Here is a 15,021-nt window from a genome sequence, read left to right as displayed (position 1 = left end):
TCATTCTTGGTTCCTGGGACCCTTTAAGGGGGAGACCAGATTTGCTCTGCCTTAGCCTATCATGTCTAGGTGGCATGTGGGAAATGGGGACCTGGATCCTGGCGAGGAAGATAGTAGGATCTCTGTTGCCACTTTTAGTTTCCGAGTCAACTACTAGTTGGTTGTATTTTCTTTTCTTATAGAGAAAACCCAGCCTCCACCTCTTCAGGCAGCACACCGAGCATCCAGTTCAACCATCAACCTCATGGTGAACACAGAACCATTGTTTCTCACTAAAACAGGTAAGTCGTGGCAGTACTAGGTCCCCTAATGGACTTCAGAAAGCATTCTGAGACCAGGGAGAAGTACTGCTTAATGGCTTGCAAACCCTTTGAAATTGAGGCCACCTGCCTGAGACTAAATCACATGACTTCCATGGGATCAGTTCCAAAGGGGTCCTCAGCTGCTGGGTTTCATCTCACTCTACATGGTCTTGGTTTCAAAAGCAGAGGAACCAAGCTTGTCACCATAGTGTTAGAAGAAGCTGGCTGGAGCTGCTTCTGAGCCCATGGCTATTATGCACGGCTCCACCAGTCACTTCCTCTGTGTTATGTTGAAACTGGCTAGGGTTGACTTGTGGTCTGTAGTGCTGCAAAGAATAAAGTTTCATTCACTTACCGAGTCATCTATAAGACACTGCTTAGGAGACCCAAGGTAACCAGACTGGATCCTGCAGAACATGTGGATTCAGATATATTTTCAGTTCTCAAAATGCCACATCTAGGCTTGGTCTTGTATTCCACTTTCCTGGATACCTGAGCACAGAGTGTGTCTGTTAGTGACAGGAAAGATTGCTGTTTTTGGGATACAAGTCTGAGAACCTGTAACCCTCCCTCCCTCTATATAAGTTGCTTTTCTATTGCTATGACATGTTCTTGTCATGTGGTCACTTGGTCATGACCAAGGCAACTTATAGAAGAAAGAGTTTATTTTGGGGGTCACAGTTCCAGAGGAATAAGGGTCTGTGATGATGGAACAGAGGTAGGAGGCTGCAGGCAGCTGGAGTAGCAGAGAGATCCTATCATGATCCACAAACAAGGGGCTTAGAACTCATTGGGGCTGATGGAAGGCTTTTAAAGCTTGAAAGCTTACCCGTGACACACCTTCTCCAGCAAGACCATACCTCCTAATCTCTCCTGAGCAACCGGGGACTGTCTTAGGCTGGGTTACTGTTGCTGTGATGAAACACCATGACCAAAGCAACTTGGAGAGGAAAGGCTTTATTGGGCTCACGCTTCCATATCACTGTTCATCACCAAAGGAAGTCGGGACAGGAACTCAAACAGGGCAGGAACCTGGAGTCAAGAGCTGATGCAGAGACCAGGGAGAAGTACTGCTTAATGGCTTGCTCCCTATGCATGGCTTGCTCAGCCTGCTTTCTTATAGAACCCAGAACCACCAGCCCAGGGATGGCACCACCTATAATGGGATTGCCCTCCACCATCAATCACTAATTAAGAAAATGCCCTACAGGCCTGCCTACAACCCAATCTTATAGCGGCATTTTCTTACTTGCAGTTCCCTCCTCTCAGATGACTTCAGCTTGTGTCAAGTTGTCCCAAAACTAGCCAGACCAGGGACCAAACACATGTTCAAATATTTGAGCCAATGGGAGCCATTCACATTCACATAACACTTTCATTTAGCAGAATGGAGGCTTGGCTAACTAGCTTTGAGGAAGTGACTACACAGTGATCAATTTGTTTGACTTAGGCACCAAAGGCGCCATTAACTGACATGAGAACTCAAAATCCTGTGAGACTTTAGTTATGGTACTGTTTCATAGTCCTCAGAGTGCAAGCCCCTGCTTAGCATGGAGATTGTCTGATGCCTTCTGGCCAGTCAGGAGGAACAGGATGCCTCTCAATACGTGCTTTCTTTCTGAGTCATCATTCATAAGCAGCCTTTGTAACTGCCTTTGTAACTGTACTAGACGGAAGAGCTACTACCATTGTCATTTAACAGCAAGCGACTGCATGGTGTCCAATGTCTCTAGCCTTTCCTGTGAAAGGCTAGCAGAAGAATAGGGAGTTTTTCCAATAGAAATTTTTGGGACTGAGGGAGGTGGGGCTCCATACAGGTGGTGGTAATTAACTACAACTGCTGAGAGATTCTATAAAAAGCCTTGAAGAAATTTAATGCTATGGTGTAAATGCAAACTGGAAAAGTGAAGTAGGTGGGTGAAGTGAGAGTTGGTTGGGGGAGGGGGAGGAGGGAGAGGAGGAGGGGGAAGAGGAAGGAGGAGAAGAGGAAGGAGGAAGAAGAGGGAGGAGGGAGGAAGGGGAGGAGGTAGAGGAGGCGGGGGAGGAGACGCCACTGCTCATCAGTTTCTGCTGTCCACACCAAAGACTACAGACAGACTTTTGTCTCCTGCCTGGTTCTACCCTGCAGCTCACAGTCTATTCTGGTCTATTCTTAAGCCACCATGGTAAGGATGCCCCAACATGAATGCTGACCTCAAAAGAAAGCCACATCTCTGTGGCTGGGGTTTTCTTGGATTTTCCTTCAAGATACTGTCACAGGGTCAGGGAGATTGCTCAGTGGGTAAAGCACCAAGGGTGTAAGCTTGAGAACCCAAGTTTGAACCCCAGAGCCCCTGTAAATGCGGAAAGAGAGAATCAACTTCACAACATTTGCCTTTGACTGCCAAACTCATGCCACGGCCCACCCCTCTCCTGTCATGTTCCCATGCACAATAACAAGTAAAATTAGGGGAAAAAAACCCCCAAAACCAAACACCAGCCAAAGAAGACCCAGAATACATTCACTTCAAAGACACAGAAAGCTGTGTGTTTAATCTGATTCCCTCTTCCTAGCTTTCGTCTCTGAGTATGGAAAATGTAAAATTTCCAGCAAACTCTTGTTTCATTGAGAGACTTGGAGGAACTCCTAGACAGCAAGATTCAGGGATAAGTTGGTTTCTTTATGTGTGCCGCTGAAGGCTGAGACTGTATAAACAGTGTTTAGTTAGCGTAAACAACATAATCTTTAAACACTAATCTGGGTCAGGCTGTTCTGTTTTTAAATGTGGAGTTGCTGCTTCCAGAATCAGGGAAGGATTTTCTCCACAGACATGTAACACTGTCTGACAAAGAGGGGAGATTTGGGTTTTGTTTGTAACGGGGACCCACGTTCCTGTCAAGGCCGCAGAGCATTTGTTTGCGGGTGAATCTAAAATCTGTCTCCTTCCCACTGATGGTGGTGAGGTAGTCTGAGGATGCAGGTGAATGTCTGTGTCTTCTTGACAAAGCCCGACAAGGGCAGAGGAGTCTGACTCCATGTCTCCCAGCTCAAGCGTGTCCTTTTGCTAGAGAACTGTGCTTCCAGAAGACCCTGCCTCGAGGTGAAGGTTGATTCTGCTGGTAGACCTCCAACAGCATCCACACCTTGCCTTTCAAGGCTCTAGACTTTGCAGCATTACGTTTGAAATGGTTAGAATTTGTATTTTGAAAACCAAGCAAAGCAAACCTTCCTTAAAATCTCCACTTTACCCTTTGCTTCCCTTAGCTCTCAAATATTACAATGCAGCCACTTTTAAGTAGTAAGGTTACTGTCTATTAAAGCCACTTAGCAACGACTGAACAAGTCCTTCAGTATTGTCTTACTCGAGGAAAGCAAGGAGGGCGCTTTGTGAGGGAGAGCCTTGAGTCAGGTTGGTAGCCACTCCCACAAACGTGCAGATTATCTGATCCTGAGCCTTTGTTGAAAGAAGGCTTAGACTTTCAGACTTCTAGATTAAAACATTTTACATGCACACGTCTTTCCCAGCAAACTCCAGCGTTTGCCAGAAAGTTCTGTAAACAGAAGTCTTGCTGTTCTCAAACTGTCAATTTACCTCTGTAGGCATCTAGGGGACCCAGCCTTATTTTGCAACTGGGCTCCAGCAGGCGTGTGCATTCAAACCCTGAACTTCCTTAACTGGAGACAAACCAAGCTTCTGGCCCCCACAAAGTCTTGCCCTGGGGCATTTCTGCGGCCTGAGGAGCTTCTTCTCCATCTTAGTTTTATGTGAGAGGGAAGAAAAGTAGTCGGCTATACTGTATCTGCACACACACTTAACACGATGAACATCTGTTGAAGGCCTGGCGAGAAGGCCTGGTGGTTAAGAGTGGTTGCTGATCTTGCAGGGGTCAGAGGTCAGTGCTAGCACCCATGTTAGGCTGCTCACAACTGCCTCTGACTCTAGCTCTAGGGGAACTGACATAGAACACAAGCATAAACAATAAAGTGTATATATTTACTTTTATTTTTATTTACTTTTTTTCAAAAAAGAATACTCAATTACAATTTACATACATTTTCAATCTACTTATCTTCTTGAAATGTATAGTCTAACAGAATTTAATGCTATTTACCAAGGAGTATGAAAGTCCATGGTCTGGACAGTGTAGACAGAAAGAACTGGAGAGCAGATGACCTCAAAATTGAAATGGGGAGAAGTTAGTCATTTTATTTTTGTTATTCAGTGACAGCTAATAGTTGAGATTCTTGCTGTACTTTTTGTTTATTCTTTGCAAACCTGTGACTGACTGCTATGTCAGTTTAATAATGAAGAAACAGAGGCTCGGGTAGGTTAAAACCTTCCCACCAGGAAATTCTTCTCTACAGTAGCATTGAGATCCAACCACAGACTCCAATATGGAGTCTGGAGGCTGAGGCGTTGGCACAAACCTACTGATGCTCCTTTCTCCTCTTGCTCCTGTAGATATATGTAAGCTGTCCAGAGATGCTGGGACTTGTGTGGACTTCAAGTTACTATGGCACTATGACCTAGAGAGCAAAAGTTGCAAGAGATTCTGGTATGGAGGTTGTGGAGGCAACGAGAACAGATTCCACTCCCAGGAAGAATGTGAAAAGATGTGTAGTCCTGGTAAGTGGCCCCTCCCTCTCTTGGGTTTTATTTTTCTATTATGCATAAAGAGGAGAGATCAGGGTTAATGGCCTCACTGCTGAGAAATGCCTGAATTACAATGGTTATGGAAAACCTGAAAACAGTTAAATCAAATCCTCAGATAAGATGGACCAGTGAACCATTAAAAAGATAAAATTTTTAATTTTACACACACATGAAAAAAAAAAAGCCACAGGAAGTTAGTGATTGGAATGACTGATTTGTTTCTTGAAAGCATATGTGTATCTTTGGTGGTTGGGAAACCCAGAGCCAACCAAGCACATCAGGAACATTAGCACATCCTTGTCACTTTAGAAGTGTCACAGTACACATGATTGTTGAATAGAATAATGATCAACAACAGAAGACCAATGATAAACACTTATATATATTCATTTTAAAATAGCTTTGCTTCCTATAAACAGTAATGCTGACACCAAGGCTATCCAAGTCTCTCTATCATAGTGAGCAATTCAATTAGTAATGGCTCAGAGTTCAGATTCCACACGGCCCAAACCTGAAGCCACAAGGACCACAGGAACCAGTGAGGAAAGGGTACAGACTGGAGGCTGTGGGATCATGCTATGATAAATATAGTATATTTTATGTTTACTGACCTCTCTTCTTTTCTTCTTCCTCTGTCTTCTCCCTCCACTCTTCTCTCCTTCTCTCCACACTCAATGCTCTCCATACCCAGAGTTAACAGTTTGACAAGAGCCTAAGCATGGCCTTCAGGCAACACGTACCTCTGGGAGAAGGAGGAGGCAGCCATTTCTAACTCGTTTCTATAGAAGCCCTGGGTAGATGCCTCAGCACGGTGCCTTTTCATGCTTTGATTGACACTCAACCTCGGGAGGAAACCCTCTGCACGTGACCTGTCAATATGGTGCTAAATGTGTCTATGGACCCTGCTCTCCGTCTCCAGGCAGTTCTACCGTATACTTGGACCCTTGGGTTATAGCTAGCCACTGCTGGTGTTTATGTGAACATTCCTATAAATTCAATTTCCCTCTGGAGTTCCACGCTACGCCTGTGCCAGGCAAACCCTGTGCCTAGAACATAGCCTGGACGTCACAGCTACTCTGTACATTTCTGCTTGGTTCATTCCTCTGTAGTTGCACGGCTTAGATGGAGAAACAAGAGTCTAACCTTCTCATGGTCCCAGTTTTCTGGATTAGACTTCGATCAATATTCTTCTAAATCCTCTGACAAATGATCTAATTAGAAGAAATCAGACCTCTTTCCTGTGTGCATTGCTGGGACAAATGCCTCCATTAGAAAATTCAAAGAAAGTCATAATCGAGAATCTCTTTGGTGGTCCTCTAAGGCGGGTTGTTTTTCAATGTTGTTGTCTTGGAGCTTGGAGGTGAAATTCAATGTTTAAAATTTTTAGGAAATTTATACAAAGAAACTTTTAAATAAAGTATATTGAATGTGCCATGAGTTTTGGTGGTCTTGGTTCTCTTCTTTCTGTAGTGTCCACTGTCAGGATTTCCCCATGGCCAAGGAAGTTTGGCTCAGGCCCAGACTTGGGTTTCACTGAAAGGGTCAGAAAACCCTATGGGACTGTGTTCTGGGAGGCTGGTAGAGTTGGCCCTTCTGTGGAAGATCCAGGAGATACTACACATCAGGGCCAGGATCACTGTCCTCTTTCTAGAGAGCCCTGGATCGTTTGAGACTCAAGAGAGGATGCCTGTCCTCACTTCTGACTCTTGCTTGACCCCAGAGCCTCAGCTTCTGGCCTCTTTACAGTGATTATTTTTTAACCTAGGGACTAGATTGTTCCTATTGAACAATAGATGAGATGGGGATGGCTCTCTTTGACTTCACTACTTCTCTGGAATCTCTAGGACAAAATATACTTTGCTGTTACCGTGTTCCCCCTTTCATCTGAAGCCTTTCTCTTGGGGCTAGAGAGGTGGTTCAGTGGTTAAGAGCACATGGACACTCACAATCATTGGTAACTTCAGTTTGAGGGAATGGAGTCTAACACTTTTTTCTGGTCTCTGATGACACTAGGAATGCACATAGTATATAGACATACCTGCAAGCAAAATATTTCTAGAATAAAATCAAGCAATCTTCATCTCCTCCCCACCCCTCCTTTTGCACACACACACACACACACACACACACACACACACACACACACACACACACACACACACACACACTATAGCCACCACTGTCATAAACAACAACACTACAAATCAGATACACAAAACATATTCTCATTGGAAAAGAAACTGTGGGGTTTTTTTGTTTGTTTTGTTTTTGGACAGAATGCTTCTGCTCTGACAGGTGCTGGTGGTAAGACTCAGGTAGGATCTTAGGTGTGAGCAGACTTATGAACGTAAGATTGAGGGTAGATTTGCTAGTGGATCTGTAGGGAGGATGGAGAAAAGAGGGACAATGGGGTGTGCAGAACCTGGGAAGTCAGGGGAGACACTAGCCTCAAGGGCCATTCTCAGAATACCCATCAGATTCTCAAAAGGGAGTTCTACGTTATCAGAGTGGGCAGACAGTTTAGAACTAAGCTCTGTGCTGATGTCACTATGTAGACATGAAGGGTGGCTTGGGAGAGGGAGAGTTCTGCTGATAAGTAATATTGGTCTTGGGAAGGACTGAGGGCTTCATGGTTCAAAACATTGGGGGACTTGAGTTCACCTATAGCTTGTGTCTAGATGGCACCTGATTGTCAGGGTGCTTTTAGGGGATTTGCAAAGCTTTGGGGATGTTTCAAAAGCCCTCACAATCAGGTGGTCTGGAAGTCTATGTTGGATGATTTTATGTCAATTTAATATGAGCTAAAGTCATTTGAGAAGAGGGGAACCTCAATTTAAAAAAAAAATGCCTCCATAAGATCAGGTTTTAGGCAAGCCTGTAAGGCATTTTAAATTAGTGATTGATGGGGAGGGCCAGTTCTATTGTGTCCTGATGGTCCTAGGTTCTCCAAGAAAGCAGGCTGAGCAAGCCATAGGGAGCAAGCCAATAAGCAGCATCCCTCTATGGCCCCGGCATTAGCTTATGCCTCCAGGATCCTGCCCTGTTTGAGTTCCTGTCCCGGCTTCCTTCAATGATGAACAGTGATGTGGAAGTGTAAGCCAAATAAACCCTTTCCTCTCCAAGTTGCTTTGGTCATAGTGTTTTACCACAGCAATAGAAATCTTAAGACAGAGTCTAAACCAAGACATCAGTAGAACTGTTCTGCCTTAAACCAGAGGAGAGACTCCCTCTCCCCAAGTCTCTTCCTGCCTTTTAAGGTTGCTGCAGCCCTGGATATGCCTCAGCTTGCAGACATCACCCCACCAGTCTCCTTCATAATCAGGGCTCCTTCCCATGCACCCCAGTCTTCACATGGCTGTCTTCTCATAAGAATACCAAGTTTGACCAAGTTCCCCATCCTCTGGTCTGACCTGCTCTCAACTAATGACATCTGCAGTCACCCTGCTATCCAATAAGGACATCGTAAGTGACTTGGGGTCAGGGAACCATCCTTTCAACCAACAGCACCCTCTTATCACTTCCAGTGTCTGCTCACATCTCTGGGTGCTGCTCTTTCCTTATTGCTAGACAGTGGCTCCACATATCAGACCACAGCAAGTCCCACTGTTCCTTTGTCATGATTGGTGCCTGAAATGATCACTACGGAGTCTTAAAACCAGAATCTTTTATTCATTTTCGAGGTTAAATATCATCCTAGATAAAGCTTTCTGTCTTAGCCTCATCTAGGCTTTGCTCCCCAGCAAAGGCTCAACTCCTGGCTGTGGGTGGAATTTGAGTGAAATCTGACATCCCAGTGCCTCTTTGAGTGTCATAGTGGGCTGCTTCCTGGAGTCTAAATGGGAGATGTTAGCTGGTGTCTGTCAGTTGCTGTTGTTCCTGGCTCATGTCTGTGACAGGTTTCCCCTGACAACTCCTTTGTGAGGCATATACTGGCTCTCTAGAGGACTAGCTTGGGGAAGAAGTTCCTTTTTCTCTTCTGCATCTCTGTGTAAGGCAATGTCACCCACAGGCTCTCAATGCTGGGGCTCTTTACCAGACAGGTCACCCTCTGGTGGAGCATCGCCAGAGGGTTAAGAAAGTTAGCTCAAGCCCTATACCTTTCTAGGGTTACTCAATCTATAGAAAACTCCTGTGATGTTGCCACATAAAGTGACATTCCATCTTTGAATTTAATCACTATAACATCCCTTGAGAAAGAAAAGAGGCTGGGCACGTGGTCAGTGGAGAGTGGAGACCATTTGGTGACTCAGAGGTGGGGGCGGGGGGGGGGAGGAATGGCTCATTCCTACCTATATAACTTTGACTATCCTCTGTGGGTCTGCCCACTCTTGTGGATCACCAATCGATACATTCCACAAGGGCAAAGGGAGCAGAGACATTGAGAAGGGAGGAGAGAGGAAGGCAGAGTGGGAGTGTATATATTTGAAAGCCCTGTGAGTATGTATGGTGGATAAACCACACCAAGACCCAAAGTCAGTAGGCAGATGAACTTCACCTAGGGTGATTGAAGGCTTATAAAGTTTTGAAGGACTGAGGGCAGGGACATTCAGGATGGTCAAAGGTCATTGGCTGGGGACTTAGGGTACCTGGAATGCCTCAGCATGGGAAAGCATTTCCTGAATTTCAGGTACTGGCTGAACAGGCTCTTATTGGGAGAAAGGAAATTGATCCTGTAAACTAATTGAGGCTATGTTACATTCCTCAGGTAGAGGCATGTATGGGGCTTAGAATTCCTCGAACAAGTTTAAAGAAGAGGAAAATTCGCTAATGAAAGGAGTCCCCCATATTGTACAGAGCTGAGGCCATCGGTGAACTTTGGCCTTAATTAGCAGACTTTTCCCACAGTCCTCTTGACTTTGAGGAAGGATCAGCAGAATGCCCCTCCTTTCTTGACAGAATATGGGGGAGGCATATGTCTTCTTGCAGAAGTCCTGCTTTGTTTTTCCAAGATCACTAGGACCTTCTTTCCCCATCCTCTTCTGTCTCAGCAGTGACCGTGGTAGGCTCAGTTCAGTTCTCTGATCTGGAGCCTTGGTGGCTGATGGCCCTGCAAAAAGTGAGACTGCCAGACACCTGACATCAGCCCCGAAAGGACTCAGGAGCAGAGAACTCTGGACCCTAGCAGTGGGATGAGCTCTTGATCTTCCTTCTTGATTTATATGGCATGGACCTAAAATGGTTATTTGGGTGGGGGTATTGTTTGGGTCTCTCCAAAGCAGCCCCAGCGTGTTAATTGTGAGTCAGTTCTTTGAAAGATGAAGGGAACCACAAGGGAAGTCGGGGAGTCTGAAGTGAGACAGAGGTGAGACTAGGATTAAAAGGTGGTAGATAGCTCCCACTGTGATCAAGGGTTTGAATGTACATGGGGAATTCTGAGAAGCTCTGTAGTTTGTGGACCTTGCAGCCTAGCTGTGAAGAAGCAGGGGTATTTTGCACTGATTTCCAGGGGTAGCTGTGCATCTGTCCTAGAGAATGAGCCCACTGGTTGTTCCTGAATGTATGCTGACTGATCACTGGGCCTGTGTGTAGTGTTCTGGAAAAGACCTGTAGGTACATATAGTGTCTATAGAGTACAGGGTGGGACCAGTGGAAGGGACTCCTATGTTTCTGATATCCCTGAAGGGTCTGTTCCAGGTAAGCTACATATAAACTGGTGGCATCCATTAGCTAAAGAGTCATTCTCTTCTCTTGCAGAAAGAAGCCCTCTCTGATCTTCCTATCTGCTGTTGCCAGCATATTTGCCCCTTCGCTCTGATTTGGTTCACTGCGGCTATGTGCTGCCTTTCTGTACCTGTATCTGGGCTGCTTAAGGTTTCTGGGAATATCACACCCACCACTTCTCCAGAGTTAGAATAGCAGATCACAGACATTCATGTGGTCGGCTGAGTGGGCTGGCCATTCTAATCCTGGGCTTCCATGCTCCCAAGAGCATCTCTACAAAGGGGTAAGTCCCCACTTTTTTTTTTTTTTTTTTTTGAGACAGGGTTTCTCTGTGTAGCCCTGGCTGTCCTGGAACTCACTTTGTAGACCAGGCTGGCCTCGAACTCAGAAATCTGCCTGTCTCTGCCTCCTGAGTGCTGGGATTAAAGGTGTATGCCACCATGCCTGCCAAGTCCCCACTTTCAAGAGGTTCAGCTACGGTCACAGAAGAATTGGTTCAAGCAATGTCCCTACCATGTAGAGCACTTTCTCTTCCCATTTAAAAGATTCCATGTTACCTGGTATCTTAGTTTGGGTTTTATTGCTCTGAAGAAACACCATGACCATGGCAACTCTTATAAAGAAAAATAATTCATCAGGCCTAGCTTACAGTTTCAGATACTTAGTCCTTTATCATTATGGTGGGAAGCATGGTGGCATGCAGGCAGGCTTGGTGCAGGAGAAGGAGCTGAGAGTTCTACATCTTGATCTGCAGACATCAAGGAGGAGACTGTGTTCCCAAGCATAGCTCAAATATAGAAGACCGCGAAGCCTGTCCCCGCAGTGATACACTTCCTCCAACAGGGTCACACTACTCCAACAAGGCCACACCTCCTAATAGTGCCGCTCCTTATTGCCATACATTTGAAAAGTTGAGTCTGTGAGGGCCATACCTATTCAAATCACCACATTTGGTATGAGTCAACAACCAGTTTTATTCTGTAACAGGATCGATGACCTCTGATGGAGGTAGTCAGGGCTTAGGCACAATTTCTCTCAGATATGTTTACTTGACCACAGACCCTCTTTCTTCTTCCTTGCTACTTCTGAAGGAAGATAGTACACCAACGCAGCCAGACATGCTATCTTAAATCTGTTTCTGACATGCATTCTTGACAAATGACCATCTTGTGAAAGGCATTTTGAGAGAAGAAGAGCAGCCACTACCAAGCCTATGGTTTGACTCTATCTAGCAGCTCTATGGCAGGCTTCGTCATTGCTGAAGTGCTTATTTCCCAACAACTGCCTCAAGACTCACTTGGGGTTTGTTACTGTCTGTACAAGCAAATGTAGTCCTGACCCTGGATGAAGCACTGCTCTTCTGAGAACAATGAGCCCACAAATTGTAAGCAGCTTCCATTTTCCCATCTTGTTTTCTGGAAGCCATATTGTTTCATGGTGGCCATTTTGCTTCCTGGGAGCCATATTGACTCCTGAGTTTTTCTTGCTTCTTTCATTTCTTTTTTCTTTCTTTCTTTTTTTTAAAGCTTTATATCCATTGAGATTAAATACTTCATGCATAAGAAATTCATTTATATATACTGATTGGTAACTTTTTCTTTTTATTTGTATTCTTTGATGTGTATTAATATATACTAAATTCTGTCATTTTCACCCCCATTATTCTCTCTCACCCTTTCCCTTTTCCACTGAAATCTTTATTCTTTTCAACAAGCCTCCTTTTATTTTGATGTACTTTTTAAAAAATGTGTGACTCACTGAACTTAATTTTGGTCACTTTCATGAACATGAACCTTCCCCCACAGCTCCCATTAAATGCCAATAGTCCTTCAGTGAGGGGTGGGGCTTCATGAACCCCACCCCCACCCCCACCCATACAGTCTTGTTCAGATCTTATGCAGGTAACTTTAGATGCATGGAAGTCATGGGTGCAATGCTATTGTCATGTGCAGAAACAATATTTTGCAGCACCTGTCCAAACTCCCTCTTCTTTTCTGCTTTTAAATAAACAAATATGTTGTCCTTATCAATTAGTTAAATAGTCTCATAGTGTGTCCTATGTGTATACACATAGCTATGTACCTGCCCTACTTTTATTTTTAACTCTGTAATAAAAATACACGGACAAAACAATCTAGAAGATAAAGGGGTTTCTTTCTGCTTATAATTCCAGGTTACAGACCATGATTGTGGGGAAGTCAGGGCAGGAGCTTCAAACAACTATCTACATCACATCTACAGTCAAGATGTGTAGGAAGAAATGAATGCATGGCTGCCCACTTGTTCACTATTTGTGCTCAGCTTAATTCATACACATGTAAGGACCTTATGTCTAGGGAATGGTGCTGCCCTCAGTGGGGTATGTCTTCCTACATCAGTTAATTAAGACAATCCTCCATAAACACGCCCACAGACCAACCCAATGCAAATAATCCTTCAACTGAGATTTTCTTCCCAGGTAGTTCTAGGTTGTTGACAATTCAAGCTGTCACATCATCCATCCATCCATCCATCCATCAATCCATCCACATATTTCTGAAAGCATTAAATGCATGGTGGGTACTGGAGATGCAGTTCTTATGGAACCAAAGAAAACAGATAGTTTCATAAATTGCTGGCACATAGGAAGTGCTGAGGGTAGTCACTATGGCAGGCTTCTTTTTTATTATTCATCTTCTGTTATTATAGAGTTGGGCCCTGGTATTCTCATGGGAGGGAAACCCTGACTATCTATACTGTCCATCTATACCCTGGAATGTGCAGAGATGTAGTCTGCTGGAAGGAGAATCTCTTTGCCACAAAACTCCTTGTGTACTATAAGTGGCCTCCCTTAACCAGCAGCTGACTTCTTCTGTGTATCTATACCAAACTTGCTTTGCATCTAGTGCACATTCCAAAGTAGAGTGGTGGACTCATCTACCCGAGATTTGAAGTTTGTGTGGAACTTCCTACCCATAGAGATGTTTGGCCAGATAAAGACAGTTGACAGATGCTACAATCAATTCAAAAGGCACAGTGCTGATTCTGTGTGCTATTGAGGGCTTGGAGGATAAATGGGTGAACACATGAACCTTGGATCCCTCCCCTGAAATGTATGAGGATGAGCAATTATGAGCTGCTGTGGGGGTGGGGTGGATAACTGTGGGGACTGTGTGTGGAAAGGGACAGAGTGGCAGCCGGGTTGTGATGTCATCTCTACATCATCAGATCTCTGTAGGACTCACTGAAGTGACTGATTAAATACTGAAGGAAGTAAAGGAGGCAGACAAGAAGGAAATGTAGGGTCAGTGTTCTTCACAGCAGGAAATCCAAGATGGAGGATCCTCAAAGGAGTAGCAAGACTGGTTAGGTCCATGGTGGAAAGGTTGCAGGCTTCATTGGGTGGTACAAGAAGACTGGCTTTGCTCATTGAAATGTGATCTGTCAAGCAGCATGGAAAGCCCACGGACAGTGAAAGACGCTTGGGTGGCCATGTATGGGTCACATAATGCCAGGACTGCACAGTCACAGACAGTCATCAGGTCACTGCAGAAATTCAGAGAAGCCGATAGTGACACCTGATGAAACACCAGTGTGGTAGCTCTGGCTTCATTCTGATCCAACAGATGCAGAGCTACACAAGTTCCCACACAGCAGATAGATTCAAGACATTTGTGGGATTATTTGTGTTGGTTAGACCTGGGAGAGTTTGAGGGGAGCTGCAGCACTCCTCCTGATCCCCGACTTCTTGTAATTCTTCACTCCCTGGGACTGTTCTTCACTAGACTGCATGAGTGTTGTGTCTTTTCTTGATCCCTGACATGTTCACGACACTAGTGTCCCCTCTGTCTCTATGGGGCAGCTTCTGACTTGGCAATAAAGAGCATTTCCTGTGTTGGATTCTCTTTCTAAAAGAAAATGATGTCTACTGGGCTAAGGCACAGAAGCCATGAACTGTCCTAGAAGCTGGTGTGGCATGGCCACAGATGCTTCACACACAGCATCATGGGTAAAGTTCTTCAGTGGAAGCTTTTAGTTTAGCTGTGCGGATGATTATTCGGAATGTCAGAGTGGCCCAGTTCACCCAGCTATGATGTCACACACAAATCATCACAGCCCAGAAGCTCTCCCAGAGTTCCAGTGAATAATGATCCCCGAGTGATCCCAGCTGTTGTTCCTGAGAGGCCTCAGCTGTCCCGCTGAGGTTAGAGCATCCTGTATCTTCTACCAGGGCCAAGCTCACCCTCTTATCAGTTTTGCTTGGACCTTCTGTTCCTCTCTCAGACAGGGTATCACTACCCTTCCCTGTCCTTCCACTGACACCTTCTTTATCCTGCCAAGTTGCTCTGGCTTCCCTCAGAAGGACCTGGAGAAGCAGGCTGCTCTGGAATGTGTTTCTGGCTTGTGGGGAAGTGACCTGGACTGAGGACCTCTTACAGCCCAGT

At 45.0% G+C, this 15,021-nt stretch overlaps 1 protein-coding gene and 1 long non-coding RNA gene across 7 annotated transcripts in view; both read left to right on the top strand.

Annotated features, from left to right (window-relative positions):
• The window catches only part of Col6a3 (collagen, type VI, alpha 3), a 77,142-nt gene extending 70,769 nt beyond the window's left edge, over positions 1–6,373 (top strand). For all 6 annotated transcript variants that reach the window (XM_030245436.1, XM_030245437.1, XM_030245438.1 and 3 more), the window contains 3 exons: positions 183–281; positions 4,745–4,909; positions 5,628–6,373. In XM_030245436.1, the coding sequence (XP_030101296.1) occupies positions 183–281; positions 4,745–4,909; positions 5,628–5,641 (278 nt within the window). In that variant the 3' untranslated portion in view covers positions 5,642–6,373. The remainder of the gene's footprint in view (positions 1–182; positions 282–4,744; positions 4,910–5,627) is intronic.
• Positions 6,374–9,218: 2,845 nt separating this feature from the next.
• Gm41918 lies at positions 9,219–14,471 on the top strand. The gene is made up of 2 exons (XR_878401.1): positions 9,219–10,880; positions 12,771–14,471. It is a non-coding gene; the product is annotated as a predicted gene, 41918 (long non-coding RNA).
• Positions 14,472–15,021: the final 550 nt, after the last annotated feature.

Source organism: Mus musculus, chromosome 1 (genome assembly GCF_000001635.26).
Source record: "Mus musculus strain C57BL/6J chromosome 1, GRCm38.p6 C57BL/6J".
Classification (NCBI taxonomy): domain Eukaryota; kingdom Metazoa; phylum Chordata; class Mammalia; order Rodentia; family Muridae; genus Mus; species Mus musculus.
Note: the sequence above shows the minus strand (reverse complement) of the source record. Positions and strands in the feature narration are given on the sequence as shown.